At 38.8% G+C, this 25,992-nt stretch overlaps 2 protein-coding genes across 8 annotated transcripts in view; one reads left to right on the forward strand and one right to left on the reverse strand.

Moving 5' to 3' along the window:
* lnx2b (ligand of numb-protein X 2b) overlaps positions 1-6,785 on the forward strand; it is an 82,897-nt gene extending 76,112 nt beyond the window's left edge. For all 4 annotated transcript variants that reach the window (XM_059976928.1, XM_059976931.1, XM_059976929.1 and 1 more), the window contains exons 8-10: positions 4,156-4,378; positions 4,885-5,043; positions 6,204-6,785. In XM_059976928.1, coding sequence (XP_059832911.1) covers positions 4,156-4,378; positions 4,885-5,043; positions 6,204-6,339 — 518 coding nt within the window. In that variant the 3' untranslated portion in view covers positions 6,340-6,785. The remainder of the gene's footprint in view (positions 1-4,155; positions 4,379-4,884; positions 5,044-6,203) is intronic.
* Positions 6,786-7,505: 720 nt separating this feature from the next.
* The window catches only part of LOC132398026 (pre-mRNA 3'-end-processing factor FIP1-like), a 52,141-nt gene continuing 33,654 nt past the window's right edge, over positions 7,506-25,992 (reverse strand). For 2 of the 4 annotated variants that reach the window (XM_059976932.1, XM_059976935.1), the window contains exons 6-16: positions 24,833-24,943; positions 23,641-23,771; positions 22,903-23,027; positions 21,100-21,217; positions 19,169-19,307; positions 17,434-17,460; positions 16,451-16,508; positions 13,307-13,365; positions 12,689-12,878; positions 10,335-10,457; positions 7,506-7,839 (exon numbers count right to left, since the gene is read on the reverse strand). In XM_059976932.1, coding sequence (XP_059832915.1) covers positions 7,710-7,839; positions 10,335-10,457; positions 12,689-12,878; positions 13,307-13,365; positions 16,451-16,508; positions 17,434-17,460; positions 19,169-19,307; positions 21,100-21,217; positions 22,903-23,027; positions 23,641-23,771; positions 24,833-24,943 — 1,211 coding nt within the window. In that variant the 3' untranslated portion in view covers positions 7,506-7,709. The remainder of the gene's footprint in view (positions 7,840-10,334; positions 10,458-12,688; positions 12,879-13,306; positions 13,366-16,450; positions 16,509-17,433; positions 17,461-19,168; positions 19,308-21,099; positions 21,218-22,902; positions 23,028-23,640; positions 23,772-24,832; positions 24,944-25,992) is intronic. The other 2 variants (XM_059976933.1, XM_059976934.1) reach the window with 2 other exon arrangements.

Here is a 25,992-nt window from a genome sequence, read left to right on the forward strand (position 1 = left end):
CATTGTGATATGCTTTCGGATTTCAAGCCTCAACAGTCTGTATTGCTTTACATTGGAATCTGCTCATTCATCATCAACTGTTCTATTTCTGGTTCATTAGACTGCAAGGGACTGAAACCATGTTAAACATAATTATTCAGTGTGGGTCCCGTTTTTGTTCTCAAGGCATTAACTGTGTAAGGGGACTATTTCCACTGATGCGAGTTTGAAACCTTTTATCTTAAGTGGAGATGTATTACAAACAGTAATCATCAGCAAGCTATGAACTGTAGGAGTAAAGCCAAAACTTTATAACTATTGCCCACTGCTGTATAAAAAATTGCATTACAGAATTGGTGATTAGGAATGGGAATACTTCCTGAGTTTCACTTCCCTAATATGAGGTACAAACAATTTTGGATTTCTAATTTCGTGCTGTTCTGAGATTAGCTGATCACAAAGACTAAAACTTTGCATTTTCTGATCAATGCAGTCCAACTCCTTTCTGTTCAATTCCTTTTTTTTCTGCACTAGAGTACCACAGGACTCTTGTGCAGTGGTGTCAAGTGTGTTCACGTTGCTGGAATGGGACTTGAACCTAAAAACTTCAATTCGGAAGTGAGAGTACATCCAACTGATCTACAGCTGGCACTGCTCAATAAAAAAAAATCTAAGTTCCTTCCTTAACCTTATCTCTGGATAACCCTGGCTAGAGATACAGAATAGGCTGAAGCATAGATCAACAAATCAGCTGCATTAGCGGCAGACTAATCGATTCGGAGAGAGCTTTGCAGAGGTCGGGGAAAAGAGTTTTTTTTAAAAAAAGGAGCATTTCGCGGGGCACAGCGCATTAGAGGCAGATCAACCGATTCGAAGCGCTTCACATATGTTGGGGAGAAGAGTTTAAAAAAGGAATGTTTCGCGACGATTGGCGCATTAGTGGCGGACCAATCGATTAGCAGGAGCAAGTAAAAGTAAAGCAGGTTCAAAGCAGAGTGGCCATTGTGCAAGGGGACCAGTGTAGGAGTGGGAATTTGAGGCTTTGGTAAGGAGGCACAGGTAAAGTAGCAAGTAAGGTTTTTGTTGTGGTTGAATAAAAAGTCACTAAATTACAGCTAATGAAATAAAGGGATGATGCAGGATCAGGTGATGTGCTATAGCTGCATGGTGTGGGAGTTGGTGGACCACATCTGCAGCAAGTGTTGGCTGCTTGAGGAACTCAGGCTCAAAGTTGATGATCTGGGGTCTGAGCTTCAAACACTGCGGCACATCAGGGATGGGGAGTTACCTGGATTCTCTGTTTCAGGAGGTAGTCACACCCATTAGATTAGCTGCCTCAAATTCGCTCTGTGGTCGGGGACAAGAGGGTGTGACTGTGAGTGAGGTGGGTAGTGGGATCCAAGAGACAGTGCTGGAGGAGCCTTAGCCCTTGAGATTGTCCAACAGGTCTGAGATTCTCGCTCCGTGTGGGTGACAGAGGGGGCTGTATGAAGGATGAGCAACCTAACTGTGGCACCATAGTTCAGGGAGCCATTCAAGAGAGGGGAAAGAAGAGAAATGTAGTGCTAATTGGGGATAGTATAGTCAGGGGAATAGACAGTTCTCTGCTGTGGGGCTAGAGTGACCCGCAGGCTGTGTTGCCTGCCTGATGCCCAGGTTCGGGAAATCTTATCTGACCTGCAGAGGAATTTGCAGTGGGAGGGGAAAGATCCAGTTGTCGTGGTCCATATGGGAACCTAACGACAAGGGTAGAATGGGGAAAGAGGTTCTGCTGAGTGAATTTGAACAGCTAGGGACTAAATTAAAAAGCAGAACCTAAGAAGGTAGTAATCTCAGGATTACTACTTGAGCCACATGTAAATTGTCATAGGGTTATGAAGATTAGAGAGTTAAACACATGGTTCAAGGATTGGTGTGGGAGAAGATTTGAATTCATGGGAAATTGGCACTGGTATTAGACAACAACAAGAGAGCTGTACCAATGGGATGGGCTCCACTTGAACCATGATGGGACTTGGATCCTAGTGAATCGCATAACTAGAGCTGTGGATAGGGCTTTAAACTAAATAGTGGAGTGGGTTCAACAGATTCGAAGTATGGATAAAGAAAAAAAACAAAAGAAAATGAGAAAAGTAAGAGAGTGAAGAAAAGTGCAAAAGTTGTTTTAGGATATAATGAGCACAATGGATAGAGGGGAACATATGGATGTTATTTTTCTTGGATTTCCAGAAGGTGTTTGATAAGGTGCCACATAAAAGACTTATCCATAAGAATGCATAGAGTTGGGGGTGATAACTTAGCATGGATAGAGGACTGATTAACTAAAAGTAGTGTTGGGATATATGGCTGTTCCTCGGGTTGGCAGTCGGTGGTGAGCGGTGTGGCAAAGGTTGGTGCTGGGCCTGCAACTGTTCACAATATACATTAGTGATCTGGAAGAGGGGACTGAGTGTAGTGTGCTGATGATACTAAATTGAGTGGAAAAACAAATTGTACATAAGATACAGAGAGATATAGACGGGTTAAGTGAGTGCAAGGGTCTGGCAGATTGATTACAATGTTGGGAAATGTGAGGTCATCCACTTTGGGAAGGAAAATGAAAAAGCAGATTATTATTTAAGTAGTAAAAAATCACCACGTGCTGCTGTGCAGACGGGACTTGGAAGTGCTTGTACATGAATCGTAAAAGGTTGGTTTACAGGCGCAGCAGGCTATCAATGCGGCAAATGGAATGTTGGCCTTCATTGCTAGAGGGATTAAATTTAAGAGCAGGGAGGTTTTTGCTGCAGGGCACTGGTGAGGCTGCACCTGGAGTACTGCATGCTGTTCCGGTCTCCTTACTTGAAGGATATACTGGCTTTGAAGGCAGTGCAGAGGACGTTCACCAGGTTGATTCTGGAGATGAGGGGATTAGACTATGAGGAGAGATTAGGTCCAATGGGACTGTACTCACTGGAATTCAGAAGAATGAGAGGAAATCTTATAGAAACAAAATTATGAAAAGTATAGATAAGATGAAGCAGTAAAGTTGTTTTCACTGGTAGGTGAGACTAGGACTAGGGGACATAACCTCAAGATTTGGGGGAATAGATTTAGGACAGATGAGGAACTGCTTTTCCCAGACAGAGGTGAATTTGTGGAATTCTCTGTCCAGTGAAACAGTGGAGGCTACCCAAGTAAATGTATTTCAGACAAGATTGGATAGATTTTTGCATTGTAGAGGAATTAAGGGTTATGGGGAAAAGCCTACTCCTACTACTTATGTTCTTATAGCTGCTAAGATTGGCTTGGGTGGATAGTTAAATGCACACCTGATATGCTACTGGATCAAAATAACACATTTAGAACATTTAACATTACAGCACAGTACAAGCTCTTCACCCAACAATGATTTGCCAACCTTTTAACCCACACTAAGATCAATCTAACTCTTCCCTCACAATTGGTACTCCATTTTTTCTGTCATTAATTGCTCTATAAAACTCTGGTTAGGCCACACTTGGAGTACTGTGTCCAGTTCTGGTCGCCTCACTATAGGAAGGATGTGGAAGCATTGGAAAAGGTACAAAGGAGATTTAGTCGGATGCTGCCTGGTTTAGAGAGTACGTATTATGATCAGAGATTAAGGGAGCTAGGGCTTTACTCTTTGGAGAGAAAGAGGATGAGAGGAGACATGATAGAGGTGTACCAGATATTAAGAGGAATAGAGCACCTCTTCCCCAGGGCACCACTGCTCAGTACAAGAGGTCATGGCTTTAAGGTAAGGGGAGAAAAGTTCAAGGGGGATATTAGAGGAAGGTTTTATTTACTGAGAGCAGTTGGTGCGTGGAATGCACTGCCTGAGTCAGTGGTGGGGGCAGATACATTAGTGAAGTTTAAGAGACTACTAGATAGGTATTCGGAGGAATTTAAGGGGCAGGGGGTTATATGGGAGGCAGGGTTTGAGGGTCGGCACAACCTTGTGGGCCGAAAGGCCTGTAATGTGCTGTACTATTTTATGTTCTGCACATGAAGAATATGTAATTTAATAACCATTGTTTTACTGGTTATATGCCACACAGAGCTCTGATAGGAGAAAGTTAAAAGAAAGTGTCAAACTATAGGTAGTCAGCAATCCTGGGAGGGGATTATCTTTGCTATTGATATAATTCTGATGCTTAATATTTTCTGCTGTAGGAAATGTACTTCTGAATATAAATGGAGTGGACCTCACACAGCTGAGTTACAATGAAGCAGTGTCAGTTCTCAAATTGAATGCGGCCTCCTCGAGCGTGGTATTGAAAGTCCTAGAATTTCCTACTACAGAGATGTTATCAACATCAGAGGAGCCTTCAGAAGCAAGCAAAGAGAACAGTTATGATTGGTCACCATTATGGATCATGTGGCTAAGTTTACCAAGGTGATGACTGCTTACAAAGTGATATGAAATTAAGGAATACTTACGTGCCTTAAGTACTATAGTGAAAAAGGACCGGGTGGAGAGAAGAGAAAATGGTGGATTTTCTGTTACATAACAGTAATCAAGAAGAATATGGTCATCCATTAGGCAAACAAATAAATCACAACTTGCTTTGTAAGATTAAATAAAAGCAAGTTGTGATTTAAAATTTAAATTGTATTTGAGAAATTTGTTTGAAGATACATTGGTTTGTTAGGAGCTTGTTATTCAAATTTAAACTATTTAATACACATAAAGCAATTGAAATCTAATATGCTCAAGCTAAAACTTTATTGCTGTACATTACAGATAGACTAATTTGTATTGAAATCTGATGGGGCATAACTGATTTAATTGTCATAAAGAAAAGTCTCACTTAAAGTTGTCTACCTAGTGTTAAAAATCATATTTAATATAAATGATCATAATGGATAGAAAAATATTAATGGCCCTTGCTCTGTTTGCAGTTACCTTCACTGTTGCAATGACATTACTCTGTACAAGAGCAACTGTGAAAGCTGGGGATTTAGCATTGTTGGGGGCTTTGAGGATGGGCAAGAAAACCAACCTTTCTTCATCAAAACCATTGTACCTGGAACACCAGCATACTTTGATGGAAGACTAAAGTAAGTGAAATTCATTGCAAACAAAATGATGTTTGGCTGCACCAAAAAAGTAAATTGGCTACAAAGTTTTATCACTTATTTAGAAAAGCTTGGAGATAAGGTTGCATGTAAGACATTGATTAGACTGTAGCTGGAATGACATGAAGAAATGGTCACCAAGTCACAAGACTTGACAACAAATGGACTTGTTATCTACATTCTCAACTTTTTGACAAGATCAGGGTGACCTAGAAGATTGGAATTTTATCAATGAGCACTACAAATGAACCAACTTATTTCCTGGAGAAACCAGATACTGGAACCTGGAGTGAAAAATTAACTGCTAAAGAACTCAGCAGATCAAACAGCATCTGTGAATGCAAAGGTTGACATTTCAGATGAAGACCCTGCAAAACGACAGTGTGTAGAAGGAAGATAAGCAGTCCATATAAGTAAGGGGTTTGCCAATGCACATAGAGCTGAAAGGTGCAACTTGCAACCTTCATTTGTCACTCAAATGGTAGCAATGATGTCCTACGTGCCTTGCGCACAAGATCATTCTTCTCCCTTCATAGCACCTTTTGCTTGTAACTAGTCATGGATCTAGATTCAAAGTCTGACATATTCCTATAATTAGGTATATTTTTGGATATACATTTTTCTTGTGCAGATGATTTTCTGAGCCATGCATTTTAATTGGTGGTGGCACCTATCGGTCTCGAGAGACCATGGAACTGCGCCTGGAAATTCCAGGGCGCAGGCCTGGGCAGGGTTGTATGGGAAACCAGCAGTTGCCCAAGCTGCAGGCCTTCCACTCTCCACGCCACCAAAGTTGTCCAAGGGAAGGGCACTAGAATCCATGCAGCTTGGCACCGGTGACATCCCAGAGCACTGTGTTGTTAAGTGCCATGCTCAAGGACACAAACACACTGCCTCAGCTGAGGCTCGAACCAGTGACCTTCAGGTTACTAGTCTGATGCCTTGCCCACTAGGCCACGCACCAACAAGTTGCATTTTAATTAGGCAACTAATTCATTGCTAAACCAAGCTAAGTAAGTGAAAACAAGATGTAGGCTAGTCAAGACCTGAATACTTGCTTTTTCTTAATATGTCTCAATACAAAATGCATTTTAGTCTTCATGTTCAGTGAAATGGAATTTAATTTTCTCTATCCTCTATAGGTGTGGGGACGAAATTGTTGCCGTGAATGGTGTTTCCACAGCAGGCATGAGCAACTCGGCTGTAATCCCAATGCTGAAAGAACAGAGGAACAGAGTCACTCTCACTGTCGTCTCATGGCCAGGAAGTTGTGTATGAAAATGGCAAGACAAAAATGATCAAGATTTTAATCATGAAAGACCAGTGCAAATTACCAATTCACCAAAGTGCATTGTTGCTATGCAATTTTGAGCAGCAGTGTACCTGATACTTTGCTGTTTTTATAAACTTTATTAAAAACTTTTAAGGTGCCAGGGTTTGTGAACAAAGCCCTGCCATAAATTTCCAAATGTATATCCAAAGTTTGAGTTTTGGTAGATACATCTGTCATGTAACTGGACTTCATGGAGCACGGATGTGCAACTCTCTAAAATGGAATTATTCATTGAATTGGCAGAAGCAGGATCAGACCTAGTGAACATATTTTTAAAAGATTCATCATTACCTGCATATGCAGTCAATTTTTGCATTCAAATGCCAGTTCATTTTTTTTCTGATCTACTTCAATGTAGCAGTGAAAATAAATTCTGGAGGCTGAACTCAAACTCTGTCTCTGCTTTCTTTCTTAGCAATGATACAATTTAAATGTTATTACACAAATTACTTGGTGTTAACAAGGTAAATACTCATAACTGTGATGCTGTAAAATTATTAGGTAAGATAGTGCGGAGGATGTTTACAATTGATGATTGCTAGAATCACTTTTTACTCCAGTGGCCTTGGGCCTGTATTCCTTATTCAAGCATACAAGGAGACTTGACAGAGTAGATGTTGGTATCTCATGGGAGATCTTAAACAAGGAACCATAACTGCAAGGGGCAGGCTGTGGTTTCAAATGAGAAGTAGAATTTAAACATGGAGAAGGTGGTGTCACTCTGGGTGATGGGAGCTGAATTGTTATATTGATGCAGAGGACAGAGAAAAGTGTGTCCCAGACTTGAAGTGCCTGAGGGTTTACTACACCTATTAGGTTCATATTCAAAACCTCAATGTTAAAGGGCAGTCCTTTTGGTTGTAAAAGGGGTTGTCTTTAAACATGAAATTAAATATTCTTCAATACTTATCTATCTAGTCAGGTCTGACAAGCTTTTTAAAGTTGCAGTTCAACCATGTGAATCAAGATAGTGGTTCACTTACCCTTTCAGATTTGTTTCTGAAGTCAGTACTTGCAATAGATTTGAATAATGCAGATGTAATTTTCTAGAAATTTTCTAAATCTGTCTGCTTGAATTTGTCATCCTAAATTACAAGATAATCATAAACTATTTAGAAAAAAAACTTTTAATGTTTGTTTTACAAGCACATTTTACAAAAAAAAATCAAAGTGTAAGTACATAGAAAGGTGGGATCAGGTTTCACATTGAACTATTAGGCTTTAGAGTTCATGGAGTTGATTCTTCCCCATGGTGGTATTCACAGAACCAGCGTCATGAATATGACCTGATATGGGGACCAGTTCAGCAAATGAGTTATTCCTTTGACTCTGCCTCTGGTGCCGTAGTACCTTCATCTGCAGCCTCTTTGTCTTCCTTGCTTCGTTTATTCTTCTTGTGTTTGTGACGTCTGTGACTTTCTCCCTCCTCGTTCTCGTGCTGTTTGCTGTGAAATTAAATAAACAACAGGAAGTAACCCTTTGTAGTTCTGAGATCAAGTGCAGAATCAGTAGCTGCTGTAGGCAGATGAACTGTTGTACCAATGGATCTAATTTATTGTTCAGGATTTGTGATTCTTCTATCAATGTTTATAATTTTCCCAAGGCAACTGGAATCCTACTACAGTTATGAGCATCTTAAAATATGTTGAAGGCTTACTTTGTCCCCAGTGATTTCTACTGAGAAAGTTATCCTGAAACCAGTAAAGTTGAGAACAAATATTTTCTGGGTTAAATATTATGGTTGCCTATGCAGACACCTAGAGATGATAAAATAAACTGGTGACTGACCTCTACTCAATGCAAGCTACCATTGTTCATGTTCACACCTCTAATGCAGGGCTCACCAACCTTTTTTTGCACTGCGGACTGGCTGATGGGGTGGGGGAGGGAGGGGGGGGGGTGTTAATCACAACCGGAATACAGCGATACTCGAAGGGGGTTCCTTATGTCCAGTCTATTCTGCAATTTAGTTTTCGTGGCTATCAGTGCTTGCTCACCATTTTCCCGCTCAAAAAACTCAACGCGTTTGTCTTTAAGTGCAGGTGTTTGGACTCAGGGTGCCGAAGCAGTTTTGAGGGCTTCATTACTTCATTGGACAGCCTCCAGGCCCAAACTCCAGCTTCCCAACTGCCCGCCGCCAGACGCCTTGGCCAGGTGCGGCTGGTCGTGGGTGGGGTGAGAGGACAAGTTAAGGGCCAGGTCCCTGTGCCGGGGCCGCAGTCCGGAGAGTGAAGAGGAGTGCAGAAAGGGTGCTCTCCTGCCCCCTTGTAGGTAGGTAGGATATATCAGCTGATAGAAGTTTGGTTCAAGGGATGACTTTCCATAGATCGCAGCGAGGTAGCTGCTCTACTACTTACGAAACCCTGAGCCTGAATTAGGTCATTCGTGAACATTTTAGCACTGGGTTCCCCACAAACATTCGGTGTGGTAAACAGGTTTAGAGGCAGCGCCCATCTGTCCACACTCCAGGCCAGTAGCGATGGAGATTCTCGCCGGCCGGTTACCTGAGGCCAACCAGTAATCCCTGACGAGTGTATCGCTGAGTTTAGGCAACTGATGACCTCTCGTGTGTTCAAGTTCAACAGTGGGCGTGACAGGGAATGAGGAAAGGTGCAGCTGACTCATATCGCCAAATCATATCGTTTCCTCGCGGTCCGGTACCGGTCCACAGCCCGGTGGTTGGGAACCACTGTTTTAATGGATCCAGCATAATTTTCTCAATAGAAGTCATGAAGAGAAATGTAAGTATTTTTCTTTGAAAATCAGTGCCAGTAATTCTGGGAATTTGAAGCAAGGTAACCCATTGCAGCATATTTTTGAATTACCCTAGTATTTTCTTGTGAATGCTTGCTAGTCTAGTTGCTGCCTTTAGACACAGAGCTAGAAGAGTTACTTTTGAGAAAATAATTTAAGTCCAGTCTTGGCAAAAAAAATTGGGATGACTCACCCTGAGGCTAGGTGTATTAAAGCAACCAGCAGATAACTATTTAACTTTTCTTTCTTCATAAGTCTGGAAGTGCATCTGCATTCTATTAAACATTTCATTCTTTAGAGCTTCATAGTCAAGAGGAACCTTTATGGTGCAATGCATGTTTTAATGTGGGTTAAAACCTCCATGTCGTTGTGTTCAACAGATTCTATTTCCTTTTAATTCTAATGTTAGTAGCTGAATTTTCCTTTCCTTATTACTTGAGTTATATCTCTCCCTTTCATCAAAAGATCCACTGCTTTGTTTTCCTGTTCTATCCTTAAACAAAATCTACATATGAAGGAGTCAAGCGACCATGGGGTCCATGTTCGTATTCTGTGCATTCGTATTCTTTTTCCTCAGCACCACCTTTCTGCATTAACTTTATCTGTTTTTTTCATCTGGTGCTAGCCAGACAAAGCATGGACAAAGTTTGGGGTTGGTGCTGTTGGTCATCTAATGAGGCTTTAGATCACATCATCCGTTGAAAACCACATGGTCAAGAGACAAGTTTGTCAAACTTACAGGGAGCAAAGCCTCTCAAGCAAGATGGCTCAATTTTAAGGAGCCTCGGTTTTTTTTTGTATAGTGCTAATAATTCTTTGTGTGAAGAAATTTCTCATCAATCCTGAATAAATCTCATTTGAGACTTGAGCTATAGTTCTAGACACTTCAGTCAGTAGGAATATTATCTACCTATCTTGTCCAGCAGCATAGGAAGTTTGTTTCAATGAGATTATACTCTTTTAAAACCAAGTGAATCCTCAGACAACATTCCATTCCAGGAATCAAAATGGGTAATTTCTTAATTGTAATTTTTGAATCATGATTATGTAATCCCTTGAAGTAATCATTAGTGTCCAAATGGTTCTCTGCTTGACCATTTCACCAAAACCGACCTACATACTTTGGATAAGATTAAGTATCGATGTACAAAATTCACGGAAGCAGAATTTCTGAAAAAGTACACACCGCCTTGATGACTTGTGCTTGGAATCATCTTTATCTTTGTGCCTCCGTTCCCTGTGGCGTTCTTCTCTGTCTCTACTGCGATCTCTGCTCCGATGATACTCTCTGTCATAGTTCCGTTCTCTGCTGCAAAAACATAAATAATTGAGGATAGGCAATACTACACATTTCTGATTAACTGGAACAAATTCCTAGTAGCTGTGTACAGTTAATATTCCTGCACCAGCTGGAAAAATGGGCTAAAAAAATGGCATATAGAATTTAAAGCAGACAAGTGTGAGGTGTTGCACTTAGCAAGGACAAACCTGGGTAGGATGCACAGTGAACGATAGGGTACTGAGTAGTGTGGTAGAACAAAAGCAACTGGAAATATAGACAAAATGCTGGTGGAAAGCAGAAGGCCAGGCAGCATCTATAGGAAGAAGTACAGTCGACGTTTCGGGCCGAGACCCTTCATCAGGACTCGGCCCAAAACGTCGACTGTTCTTCTTCCTATAGATGCTGCCTGACCTGCTGTGTTCCACCAGCATTTGTATGTGTTACTTGAATTTCCAGCATCTGCAGATTTCCTCGTGTTTATGGAAATATTGAACCATCATTCCTTGATGTCACCAATAGACAGAATCGTAAAGGGAGCTTTTGGCACAATGGCCTCCATAAATCATAGTACTAACTCCGTTGAATTTGCAGTTGGTGAGGCCAAATTTGGAGTACTGTGCACTGAGAAGATAGCTACATATAAGAATTAAAGCGTACAGATAAAATTTACTAGGATGTTGCTGGGACTTGAGGACCTGAGTTACATGGAAAGGTTAAGACTTTATTCTCTGGTGCGTAGGAGACCCTGAGGGGAACATTTTCACTCGGAAGCTGGTGAGAGGGTTTCACTTCCAACATTGAAGATAAATTTGGAGAAGTACATAGATGGCAGGGGTATGAAGGGCTATGGTCCAGATGTGTTGAATAGCCTGTTTCTGAGCTGCAGTGCTCTGTGACTCTGAATATCCAACCAACTGAGGATTTTTTTTAACTAAGAATGCAAATGGAATTTGGAATACAATGAATGGTTGGTGGAGTAGGTACTCTTACAACATTAAGTATCTAGCTACACAATGCATCAACATGGTATTGAAGGCTATGGCATGAGTGATGGTAAATGGATTTAGCAGACAGGTACTTTACATCTTACATGAAATATTAATCTGGAGGATCCTGTTCTATACTGTATGAGTCCTTTGATTCTAAAACATCAGAACAAATGAAAAAATAATGGCTGACCATAATTTTCAGTTTATTAATTGAGAATATTAATCTAAAACTATTTCAAAGATATTGTCAACATCACTGTTGTAATATTACTGGTCTCAGAGGCATAGCACATTAGCTATTGGCTTGCAAAGAGTGTTAAAAGTTTCTCACCATCTCTCAGCAGTCACAGCAAAGAGGGAAGAAATTAATCCACATGACATGATCCCATTACCTATCCTCATGCCAAGAGTAAACCTCAAGGGGAAAATTTCTTTTGAGAAATGAAGAGTGAAAAGACAACTCTAATAATTGTTTCATTATACTTCATTTCTTACCCCAAGGTAAAAGCTGAAAGAACAAGACAGCAGCCGAATAATTTATAAACACAAGAGATTCTGCAGATGCTGGAAATCCAGAGTAACCCACACAAAAATGCTGGAGGAACTCAGCAAATCAGGCAGCCTCCATGGAAAGGAATAAACAGTTGACAATTCAGGCTGGGACTCTTCATCAGGACTCGGCTGTTTATTCCTTTCCATCGATGCTGCCTGACCTGCTGACTTCTACCAACATTTTGTATGTTATTTTGAATAATCACACGCACTGTGTCTTGGAATAGCATCGTCACTACATGCAGCCGTAACTTAAATCCTGATCAGATCACTTTAATCTCATCCTGATTTACTACTCATTGTCGTAGCCTCTGCTTTATCCGCTTACTCCCAAATGGACTGCTCTCACCCTTTCTAAACAGCTTATGTAGTCAACTAACATTTTTGTTCTCAATTCTGGCACTTACCTTTTCTCGTTTCAGCAGCTGAGTTTTAATTTCAAGAAATCAAACTGGGAATTTACAGAAAGCGCGTTTCAATGACGGTAACCATGAAATTGCTAATTAATTACCAAATCCTATCAAATTTATTAATGAGCTTCAAGAAGGAAATGTACCATTCTAACTGGTCTGGATCCTATCCAATGCCTGAACTATCAATGTGGTTCTCCTAAAACTGCTTCCACCCCTCAGGAGCAATGAGGCATGGACAACAAAATAATGACAATGCCAGTGATGTCAACATCCTTCAAGCAAAGAAAGAATAATATTGACTCACTTATATTCAGTTGTCGTTGGGGTTGGGCCTCGATCTCGTTCACGATTTCTGTCTCGATCAGATTCTCGTTCGCGGTCTCGTTCTCGTCGTGCCCCTTTGTACTCCCAGGGGCTATTGGTTGTTTTATCAAGTGTATTAATCCAGGGTGTTTGGGCTGTGGATACTGCTGGATAACCAATTAGTCCAGATTCTGGAAAATAAATTTTAAGAAAGCAGAGTGGACACTTAACAGCAAAAATCATATCAATTGAGAAGTCACTTACAACAATTATCTTTTCAAAAAGTGAATTAGTCAATAATAGATGTAACAAATGGTTATGTAAGAAAAATAAATACAAAAAAATTAAATATGAACAAGAAATTGAAAAATATTTAAGTAAGAAATCTCAATCGTACAGGCAAGCAAAAGGTTACAATGGCTATTTACACAACATACCCAAGGAGTACAGAACTTCAATATAATGACCAAAATCAAAATTAAGAATTTTTAATAAAGATTCTGCACTTCAGGAAAATGTTATTGGAGGTACTAACTAAAACATACAACTGTAACATATATTGAATACATATCTTGAATATTAGATAAGGATATATCCAGTGAAATTGAATAACAATCACCTGTAGGATTATAGGGAAATAGAGGGGGTGGCCTGGTGTCATAGCCTGGAGGTGGAGCACTGGAAGAGCAGGAAGTTAAATACATTAGGGATCAGAAATAATATTCACACAATGTCAATTTATTACCATTATATCTTGCAAATTACAACATCAATGGAAACACAAGCAAAGTTGACCTACCAACATCGCATCATTCAATAGAAAGATGTCTGAAAGGAGGTAATTCTATTCAACAAATTTGGTAAACTTTTAAAGGGAACTTGAGTTTTACAGAACCCTTAAATTCAAATCAACAGTTTAATTTTCTCCTGTGCAACATCAACTGGTTTCAATTTCATTTTGAAATTAAAAGTTTACTTTTCTTAAATTTACACACAATCTAACTTAGTTTTTAAACTCTAGATTTACAGTTGACAATATGGGGAACAGTGATTCCCAACAAAAAGTACTGCCACCAGTTGGTGAAAAGATTGTTCAAATGTTAATTATGAGTGTTGATGATCTCATTTCCATTTTCTTGCCCTGATCATACCTACAAACCAATTTGATCCCTCTTCATTCAGTTACTAAGTAGAAACAAAGTTCATTTGAATCCTAACTTTAAACCTAAAATGTTATCTCTAGAAAGCAAATGTTTTTTTTGATGATCTTCTAGTAAATCTCTCTGTAGAACAGAGAGATCCAAAGGCAAGTTCCTTGAAAGGAAGGTAGGGTAGTGAAGAAGTTGTTTGACATTCTTGCTTCATTGGTCAGGATATTGAGTACACAAAGTGGGGAAATTGAGTTAACTAGTACAAGATGTTTGCAAGATAATATTTGGATCACCCTCCTAAACTGGAGAGGGTGAAAAAATGAATTATGAGGATGCTAAGAACAGAGTGTCTGAGTTACAAGAAGAGGCTGGACTAAGTTATGACTTGTCCTTGTTGAGTAGGAGGCTGAGGGGTGACTTACAAACATTTATATAATTGAAGATAAGGTGAACAGCCAGTTTAGGGTTCAGGGCGGGGGGGGGGGGGGTCCAAAGCTAGTAACCATAAATTTAATGACAAACAAGAGAAAATCTACAGATGCTGGAAATCCAAGCAACACACACACAAAATACTGGAGGAACTCAGCAGGCCAGGCAGCATCTATGGAAAAGAATATAGTCGACGTTTCGTGCAGAGACCCTTCGGCTGGACTGGAGCAGAAAAAAAGCTGAGTAAGTAGATTTAAAAAGGTTGGGGGAGGGGAGACAGAATCACATGGTGATACCTGAAGGGGGAGGGATGAAGTAAAGAGCTGGGAAGTTGACTGGTGAAAGATACAGGGCTGGAGGAGGAGGAGTCTGACAGAAGGGGATAGAAGGCCATAGAAGAAAGAAAAGGGGGGAGGAGCACCAGAGGGAAGTAATGGGTGAGCAAGGAGATAAGGTGAGAGAGGGAAAAGGGGATGGGCAATGGTGAAAAGGGGGGGGGGGACCTTTACTGGAAGATCGAGAAATCGATATTCATGCCATCAGGTTGGAGGCTCTCGGGATGGAATCCAAGATGTTGTTTCTCCAATCTTAACGTGGCCTCATCACAAAAGTGCAGGAGGCCATGAACAGACATATCAGAACAGGAACAGGTGGCCTTGGGAGATCCCGCTTTTTCTGGTGAACAGCGTGTACTCGGCGGGAAAATCTATGTCAGGTCTCGCTGATATACAGCAGCACTGGGCACAGTAAATAACCCCCACAGACTCACAGGTGAAGTGCTGCCTCATCTGGAAGGACTGTTTGGGGCCCTGAATGGTAGTGAGGGAGGTGTAGGGGCAGGTGTAGCACCTGTTCCGCTTGCAAGGGTAAGTGCCAGCAGGGAGATCAATAGGAAGGGACAAGGGAGTTGCGTAGGGAGCTATCCCTGCGGACAGCAGAAAGTGAAGGGCATTGGGGGGAGATGTGCTTGGTGGTGGGATCCCACTGAAGTTGGCAGAAGTTCTGGAGAATTATGTGCTGGATGCGGAAACTGGTGGAGTGGTAGATGAGGACAAGGGGAACCCTATCCCTGCTAGGGTGGCAGGAGGAAGGGGTGAGAGCAGGGGTGCGTGAAATGGAAGATGCAGTATGCGGTTCAGGGCAACATTGATGGAGGAGGAAGGGAGGCCCCTTTCTTTGAAGGAGGAAGACATTTCCTTTGTTCATCCGGACAGAAGATGTGGTGGAGATGAAGGGATTGAGAGAAGGGGATGGAATTTTTACAAATAATAGGATGGGAGGAGGTATATTCCAGGTAGCCATGAGAGTCCGTGTGTTTGTACCAGACATCAGTAAACAAGCTGTCTCCAGAGATAGAGACACATAGATCTAGAAAAGGAAGGGAGGAGTTGGAAATGGACCAAGTAAATTTGAGTGCTGAGTGGAAGTTGGAGGCAAAAGTGAGGAGTAAAACTTAATATGTACAGAAGGTGGTGCAAATATGGAATAACATTTGGTATGCAAGCCCATTTATTTTCCACCAGAATCCTAGTCTCAAAATTGGATCAGTAATGTTAAGTATACAACTTCTCCCACTGATCGCTCTCACCCCAGCATGGTTGGAACTCAGACTGAGAGAAAAACCTTGAAAATATCTGCTTAATTCCTACGATAAAATGATTAGCCTGATTAGCCTTCCTCGGTAATTGCATCCTTTAGGTTACATTTTAAACGTGAATTTTCTTTGTGCCAATGACTATCTTTTATGATTAGTGTGTCTGCCTCCCTAGATCTTCAGAGCTTAATTTACAACTGAGGGAGAGACTCTTCCTTGGAAGAAGGGAATCTATTAGGAGAAAGCAGCAATTAATGCTTTATAATTAGCAAGTAAAATGGAGTAAATTTGAAAAGAATACACTTCTTTGAAGTGGGGCTCACTAATGTGTGAGCCAATCAGACAATTATCCAAAGCCTTTCATAGAATTGTTCTGTTTAACAAAATAGCCCTCCTTAAACACCTTTAAATTTATTTATTACATGCCTATTCTGAAAGCTTATTAATTTCCAGGTTCAAACAAAAAGGATATTGACTATATAGTGGTTGAGAAATTACCTTAAATGACACAAGAATGCAAAATCTTTCTTTCAGTACAATGTGCATCTGACAGATAATCGGAAACTTGTGATAACATATTTTATCTTACCCTTCTACAGTTGGCAACAGTAAAGCTGGAGGGGGCACAATTGGTGGTGGAAATAATCCTGCATAAAGAAAAAAAGTTTATTTTACACAGCCAAACAAACTATGGTTCATTAAAACTACAAAGTTTGTTGTCTGGGAGTTTACACAGTAGATTTTAATTCTTTAGTAACAGCTATTTGGTATATTACAGTTTTTCCTCTGATCCAACTAGTCACTGTAAAGTGCAGAAACAACATGAATAATTGTACAGACTTTTCCCCAGTCGTTTCAACATCTATCTTGCAACTGGCAGAGCAGTACAGATTGGAAATTTACAAAACCAAATCGCAGATCAGTGCTGAGTTACTAAGTGTCAGCTTGGGCATCAATGATAGCTTTAAAGTGCCTTCAACATGTCACATTGAAGAGACAAACACAGACATAACTTTTCAACTTTTTGCAAAAATATGTCAGGAGTCCAATGTTACTTCAGCACTGGCAGCAGGTCTTAAAACTAACTACCCAGCTTCTTTACACACAAGACCCACACACCATACACTGTCCTTTTGTATTGCAATAAACAGTTAACTTAATAGGAATATTTGAGGAAATGTTGCAAGAGTCAAGTGTATCTGTACTATCCATGCACAACATGTTCAAGTCAAGAAATCTGAATTTTACACGTGGGTTTAGATGGGCTCATATAGAATTGTGTTTGTTATAAATTACAAAATATCTTCAGTTAGAAGAGTTCTTCTTTGTCAGAAAGTTAAAGTTGACCCTGTACAAAAGTACTAATTATCCTTTTAACCCTCTGCACCAACTGTGAGATGATCTCACTAATGTTGTTCCTAATATTTGTAAAATCAACTCCAAAATGGAACTCAGTGGGAAAAGGAAGTTACATTGCTAATTGCAGCAGAATTATCAGCCTCTGATTGCAATGTTTTGAGATAACCAATTGCATTTCTCACAGTTGTATATGTAAATTGAATGCAGGATTACCTGGTAGAGACCCAGGTGGCGGCATTCCTGTAAACACAAAAAGTTTCACTGTCTTTAAACAAACCAAGTGCAGAAAAAAATACGCTGACTCGTAACATTCACTTTAATTGATAAAATGTTCTCCAATTACCTTGAAGAGAGGTTCCTTCTGAACCATAGTAACATAGCTAAGTTACAGTAAGAGGAACCAACATAGTTACAGTAAATAACACCAGACTACTGACACATTAATCTGACTGATAACCAAACATTTTGTTGAGCGGGCTCCCAAACGCACATTTTAAAAAGATAAATATAAATTCTACTGCATCCAAGAGATATGTTTCAGTAGCAGTGCAAGAACTGTTATACACTGAAACTGTGAGTTAATGATACACCCAAACAAAAGATAATGCAGATTTTCTCTTAAGCTCTTTTACTAGTCAGGTGGCAACAGTGATAACTTTATACAGTGTATAAGGTTAAATGCCAAAAATATAATTTTCCTTTACCAAGGGGCCTCTTACTCATGATTCAAAGGAGATACCCATTATTTTGTGAGGTTTTGAACTCAACTAAACAAATAGAATAAGTTTCCAGATGCTCTTCATTTACAAAGGCATCCTACAAACAACAATTTAGTCAATTTGATCTACAGCTCAAGGACAAACTTGTGGAAGAGGATTGGAAATTGGCTATTTTACTTGCTGGATGCAAATAGGAGGCAAACTGACTGGCATTTGTAATCTGTTGGAGGACATGAAGTGATATATAGGTCTACAGATTTCCTTCTCCTCTTACAAACAATGTTGTTGAAATTAGGATGCAACTTATCTACCCAATTAAATTCAAGTGCATCTTCCCCTGTTGGGATAATTTATGGCTGTGGAACTCCTAGTAAGCTCAGGTCAGTGTTGGCAAATTATTCAACATGACGATAATATATCTACACTCAGCTCCCCCTCTACCCATTCTACATAGGTATATACGTTTCAAAATCACCTCCTGATTTAGGGAATTCAAAAATAAATTACTATACTGCTAACTCCCTTTACAGACCAGGGACCAAATTAGCATCCTTTCTGATTTACAATGTCTACTAAAACAGCAAATAACAACTTTATCTCTACAGATCCAGGTGGGCAAAAGCAACTTTCATCCTAATCACTCTCCTCTATTCATCTATTCAGTAAAGTTATAAATAAATTTTGCTCCAATGCATTATGAAAAGGCAGGAGAATGGGGCGAGAGGGATAATAAATCAGCCATGATAGAATGGCAGAATAGGCTCAATGGGCCAAATGGCCTAATTTCACTTCCATGTCTTATAACAAGTAAAGACTCCTTGACGTAATTATTTTAAATTGTGCAGTGAAGCAAGTAAATTTAGAAAAAAAACTAAATTCAGTGTCTCTCTGGAAATAACAATAACTGAAGTATTTAATGGAAAATCATGAGATAAGAAGCAAGTTAAAATGTTTGACTAAATTCCCCTTAGCTGTGGAGGAGGTAAATCAAGGTGCTCAAAATTCAAATTAAAAAGTTAAATCAGCGTAGATGATAAATTAAATAATATGACAAACTGCAAATAGTAAATTTACAGGTTAGCTCTGGCAGAGTTAATTTCCTGGGAGCTGTGCTTTAAAATCTGTTTCTGTCAACAGAAATTCCAGTATTTATCCTACCTGCTATTCATTTCTTATTGAATCCTTATTTAGTAATATGAAATTAGAAACAACTATATTTAACAGCTTACCTGGTGGGTGCATGGGTGGCGGTCCACTTGTGACAGGAGGAGGTGGGTGCAAGAAATGAGGGGGTGGTCCAGGCATTGGAGGAGGAGGGCCTGTAGGCGTGGGAAATGGTGGTCTTTTGTTTCCATGGTCTCCAAGAACCTGTTCTCCCAAACAAAAATATATTGTTTTATACAATAGCTAGCTAATCTTTAATTTTCCCTTAAACTGAATACTCCGCTGGGTTATTTAATACAGTACTTGGTAAATAAGCAGGAGTTGAGTCCGAAGTCAAAAGGCTAGACTAAGCCAAACGACTGCAAGTATTAGAAATCTGAATAAAAATTACAGCAGGTCAATCAGCATTATGGGGAAGAGAAGCAGAGTTAATGTTGCAATTTAAATACCCTGAAATGTTTATTTTTCCTTTCACAATTGCTGCCTGACTTGCTGTGTGTTTCCATTTAATGTTTGCATGCAGATTTCCTACCCTAATTCTCCTGGTTTCACAAACATCATTACAGATACGATGACTTCTTGAGCTTATAGCAGGCAATATGTAACAGTGTTAGTGTTCCCACTCAGAACTCGATCAGAATTCACTGCATTGTATATACACATACTTAAACCACTAATATTTTTGTAACCACAGCAAGGACCATTTTTGCTTTTCAAATGCCAAATTTTCTTTATCAACATATTCAGTATCCTGTCTAAAATAAAATCAAAATCAAGTGTTTTAACTTGGCAGTGACAAGTGCACTATAAAAAATCTTGTTTCTTTGCCCACCCCTTACCCCAAATTGTCAGGAGTTTTGCTGTTTTATATATACTGAAATTGTGCTAGTTTTCACTGGCTCTGATTTATTCTGGAATATGTTTCACTGAGCTCTTTACCAATCTTGAGGCTACTCTTCTGTTAGGCCCTTTTGCAGTTTAAAACAAAAACAATCTCACTGCTGATTTCCATAGCCCAGGTGCATGAGTTTATTGTACTGCATTTGCCATTTGTTTGCCCAATTCCTTAACCTACCTTGATCAGCATATGCCAATTCTATTTGCTAAATATACAGCTACTCAGTTATGGTTTTAGGAAAATCTTTCTCAAAGGACATCAGTATTAATTATAGAAGTTATAATGGCACAAATTACCCTTTTAATTTGATTTCAGCGAAGATTATGAAGGCATAATACAAATGATTTCAATGACTTTCTGAATCAGGCAAAACGTTTTCTGATTATCCGTAGTACATATGGATTTTAAACCATTTTAAAAACTTTCTGCTAAAGAATGGCACTCCAGAAACCACCTCAATTAATTCTTCGCAAAACTAGTAATTAAAAGAGTCTAAAAGCATCCTACTGATAGAATCTATGAACAAAAATTGTACTTGTCTTGAATTATTTGCTATTCCCATCTGCTTCTGTGTCATTACAATAGTCAAGTTGGAAGATTCCAGGAACAAGTCAAATGACTAGCTAATATTTATGATCCAAATGTAGGATAAACATTGGCTGTGATGCTGGGGAAACTTTCTTCTTTAAATAGATTCAGAGAACCTTTTCCATCCACCTGAACAGACTGAAGGAGTCTTGAATTAATTTCTGATTAGGAAAATGACAAGTCTGACAAAACCATTCACACATTTTGTATATGGTGTTACATTCTCATATAATGTAACACTTTCATTTAATACTGACCCAAACCAAGATTGACACCCACTCTAAATACCTTTCTCATCTCTTCTGTTGAAATTATGATCTTGCTGCAATATTGTACCAAGGCACTGAACAGCTTAGAAGCAAATCAAAATTACACAATTCACAATGAAGCAACTCCATACAAAGCACTGAACTGAAATATGTTCTGTCCATAACATCTAACAGCAATGTATCCTTATAACAAAACAATCTAATTTTATTTGCCATTAATATCAGGAAGAAATTACTTTACCTGAATTGTACTCTCATCTCCTCCATGCTTGTCTCGCCGCCTTCCTTCTACTCTCCTGATGGAACCCGTGTATCCACCAATAACGTCAATTGTGCCCGCAAGTTTTCTGGAGGAAACACTTAATTTTTACATTAAATCTGATAGTTCCAAAAAGTTGGGTCAAATAAAAATTCTGAGAATTAGTATCATTTAAAAATATCTGGTTAAATCAGATTTTCCAACAATGTTATATATACTGTAAATACAAATGATCCCTGCGTAATGGGGATTGTGTTCCTAAAAAATAAACCATATCACAACTTTCCATAACACGCATGCATCAGGAAACACAAGTTGAAAGAGGAAGTTCTTTATTTAAATGTTTTCATATTTGTGAATTCTGTAAGGACAGATTTCTGTTACCCCAAACACCCATAACATAGGGGTTGCCTATATATAAATAATTCCACAAGCCACAACTCATGCATGCAAATGTTAAATGGTCCTGCACTGTTGCAAAAATGGGAAGGGTGGGGAGAATGAAAACATTTGTGATACTTCACGATAATTAGGAAATTATTAGGATAAAGGGAAAACTTTAGTTTTCATACATTACTAATTTAGAGCATAGGAAAGTACAACAGTGTACCAGCCCTTCAGCCCACGATGTTGTGCTGACTTTTTAAACTTATTCAATAATCAACATAATTCTTTGCTCCTACATAGCCCATAATCTTTCATCTACATAAAAGAGTCCTAATGTCCCTAATGTGTCCAATTCTACCAACATCCACTTATCACTGTCTGTATAAAAAAATCTACCTCTTGTATCCACCCCCAAACACTTTCCTTCGCTCACTTCAAAAGGATGTCCTCTGATATTAGCCACTGCTGCCTGGGGAAAAAAGGTGCTGACTGTCCACTCTATCTATGCTTCTTATACTGTGATCTTATGCACCTTTATCAAGTTGACTCTCATCTTCCTTTGCTCCAAAGAGAAAAACCCTAGCTCGCTCAACCTTTTATGCTGAGGGTTCAGTATTACTTCACTGCAATGGATAGGAAAAGCACACAGATACATACAGAGTTCAGTCCAGAAAAATTACATTTTCAAGTTCTTGGAAGTAAAGGTGAGTAAGGAGATTTACATGCAGACAATGCTGGCTTTGTCCAGTGACTCCAAATAACAGTTCAGGCAATATTATATTAAATCCAGTAAAAACAGTGTAATACCCATGGCTATTTAATGGTCTTCAGTAAAGCCACTATCAATGATTATGCATCAGGTTAATACAATGCCATTGATTTCACTAGCTGTAAAAATATCCTATTTATTCATGCAAGATATCACTAAATTTTACAGATTAAATGACTAAAGATTAAATTTCTAAAGGGTGATGAATATGCATTTCAGTATATTGTATAAAAATTAAAGATTTGGTGTACACTCATTTCCATTTTAAAGAAACCAGTAGCGTCGGAGGAATTCCTCTTGCATCGTTTTTAGAAGTTACATCACTGCACTGTAAACCTGAATGCTAATTATGTTACATGACTGTTGGAGCTGGTTTAGACTGGTCAGATTAATGCAGATCATGGACTGATTTTGGAGTTGGAAATTTCCTAATCTGAATAGCTCAGTGCTGAATTTTACATTTTAGATTTTCTTCATTCACAATCTGTAATTTCTGACTGAAGTATTATCAACGTTAAATATATCCTGAATTTACATTTCTCTTCAGCTCCACCTGTTGTACAGAACTTTAAGACTTATTTAACATTCCAACAGAAACACTGGGTGACTTTAGTAGCTGTGCATCTTACCTATTGGGTGGTGGGCCTGCTTTCATCCTTCCTCCAGGTGGAGATGTGAAATCAGTCTTCAACTCCACTTTTGGCAAGTTGTTTTCGACATCCTTCTCCACATTGCACACTCTCCCTTGCTGAAACTAGGTAAAAAGAAAGTGTCTTAAATAATACCTTAAAGCAGATATACAAAATGTTAACAAAGTCTTATCAGTGAAATCCATGGATGAAAGGATTATATGATAGTATGCACTTAAGACAATATTTCTCATACCTATAACTACCAAAAGCTTATTTATTAAAAAACTATCCATTTTCCTTAAACATCCACATTTATCTATGCGATAACACCATATAAACCATGAAGTGCTTTGACATTTTGAGTACCAAATCAAGTGTACAAAAATGAGTTCTTTCTTTGCTCACATGCTACTGTAAATGCCAGGAAGAAAATCTGGGGCCCATGGAGTGTGCTCTGTACATTATCCCCAAATACGGACCATTGAACTGACACACATTTTATTCAACTTCTGACAAGGAGACTTCCTCAAGGTTCCTGGTTTCTTGTAATTAACCAATTCAGAATAAAAAACCTGGACTCATTACCTTTCAAAGCAAAAGAAATATTCAAGTAATTTTTTATTTCAGTTTGAATTTACTCCATCCAAAGAATTTTTAAGATTTCTACATTCTATGACACAGTTACAAGTTAATCATTATCCGTTTTAGTTGTTAAACAACAAAACTTTTCTGTACCAATATTTTGTTCTCTGAACCAGATGCAACGACAGGATCAAGTCCTAACTGAAGTCTTCGCTGTTTCTCACAATAAGCTTTCCATGTTTCTTCATTGAAGCCATAGTTAAAATAATCTGAAAGGTCAGCCCCTAAGGGGAAAAAAAATATGGAAAGAAAATAGGTACACATTGCTTAAGGGCCAATTAATCCAACAGCAAATTTTCCTTCCAACTTTCCAAGTGGATTATTTATTTTTATTAACCTTGCCCTTCTATTCCGACATCCATCCATATAAATTGTAGACAACACAGGATGCCATCATTTGCCCCACATTCTCTGCACTGGTTCTTGCCCAGGACACTCAAACCTGAACCAGTATCTGTCTTTGTTGCTCTAGCTTCTTTGACATAGATATACAGTAACATTTCCTTAGAGAAAGGAATAATCCCCTGGCCATGCTGCCCTTGAATGAGAAGTTCAAAGTTCTAAGCAAATATACAATCCCGAGATTCATTTTCTTGCGGGCATACACAGTAAATACAAGAAACGTAACTGAATCTATGAAAGACTGTACCCAACAGGGTGAACAATCAAAGTGAAGGAAAAAATAATAAATAAACAATAAATAAATATTTACAGTTCAGTGCTGGGGCAAGTGAAGTTGAGTGAATTTATTCCCTCTGGTTCAAGAGCCTGATGGTTGAGAGGTAATAACTGTTCCAGAACTGTTCATAATACTTGTATGTATTATGAAATACATACATAATTACATTTAATTATCTAAATCATATATTACATTTTAATGTTATATTTGTGGAGAAAACTTCACTGTAACTAGTTTCTCACTGTGTAATTTTGCCTGCATCAAAATCCATATTTCTTCACATTAACAACTCAATATTCAAATAAATTCATACAGGAAAATTGTAGTCCAATGATCCCAGACTCCTTTTAATTCTTTCAAGCTCCGTAAAACTTCCTCTTTGGAAATTCCACAGGAACAGGGAAGTTGCTGAAATTGATGTCAGTTTTACAGAATTAGCTGTTTTAATGGTTGCAATCAAGAATTATTGTGCTAAAACACACTAAAAAAAACCCCAGCCCAACCATTCCTGCCAGCTATGCCTCTGAGGAACTAGATGACAAGGGAAGCCGACTGTGCATTTGCAAGGTAAACTGTGCTAAACACTGAAAGGTAAAACAAACTTACCTGGTTTCCTCCAGGGTTTAACTTCAAATGAATCCAAATCCACTTCAATCACAGGAATTCCATTGATGCTTCCAGGGGCCTCAAGATCAATGCCTTTAGAATGCAGCTTTGCTGAGGCAAGGAAGAGAAGACATTTAACACTATTTGAATTTCTATGTGTCTTAACCTGCCTGATTCTTGTTACTGCCTTTTCATGGATTTCCAGTAGTGACTAGGGTTATCTCTACATGCATATTCATCCAACACTATCAGATTGACTACATGAATTCGATCAGATCCATAATAATATTACGCTCATATTATATTTCCTTATTACCCAGGAGGAGGCTACTGGCACAGCACATCCATGCCAGCTGTCAGAACAATTCAGTCACATTCTGACAATTATTTCTGTAACCTTCTCTCTTGCACAAGCCAATTAACACTACTCTAGCCACTTACATCACTTACTAGCCACATACATTACGGGAAATTTACAATAGTTAATTAACCTAAAAACCAGCACATCTTTGGGACAAGGAAGGAATTCAGAGCACCCAAGGAAATTGCACACAATCATTCCACTTTGAAAGCTGCATAATGAAATTTCGGTCATTAGTGCTGTTGGATAACTGCAATATTTGGAGGGTCACTGCATTTCTCTCTCATCAAAAATAAGAGTGAACAAAATCTTTCAAGAGGTGGCATTTTTTTAAATATAAAATGCTTAATTTGTGTGAACATGTAAACAGAAAACAGACCAAAACATAAAATATCCAAGAATCTCAATTTTAAGGATCTGTTGAAATCTCTTTTCACTGTCCATCGTCTACATAACTTCACTTTCACATGCAGAAATTGCTAAGTAATTTTTAAAATCACATGAAAAGTGAAACATTAAATGAATATTTAATCAATAATAAGCTAATGGGTTCAGCAATAAAATGTGCCAACTTATCTTTAATGTGTGAATTATTAAAACAACAGCTTTAGTTAGCTGAACTTTTATGGTGATTTTTACAAACTTTCAGCTTTAAGAACAATATTGGCTTTTAATTATTCTCTGATGTGGTTATTATATCGTAGGCAGGCATTGAAAATTCATCAAGCTGTTTCAACTGGAAACACTCCAACATGTTTGCTATACCAGCCATTGGAGTAATCAGTGGTCAAAAATAAAA

This window comes from Hypanus sabinus, chromosome 8 (assembly GCF_030144855.1).
Source record: "Hypanus sabinus isolate sHypSab1 chromosome 8, sHypSab1.hap1, whole genome shotgun sequence".
Taxonomy (NCBI): domain Eukaryota; kingdom Metazoa; phylum Chordata; class Chondrichthyes; order Myliobatiformes; family Dasyatidae; genus Hypanus; species Hypanus sabinus.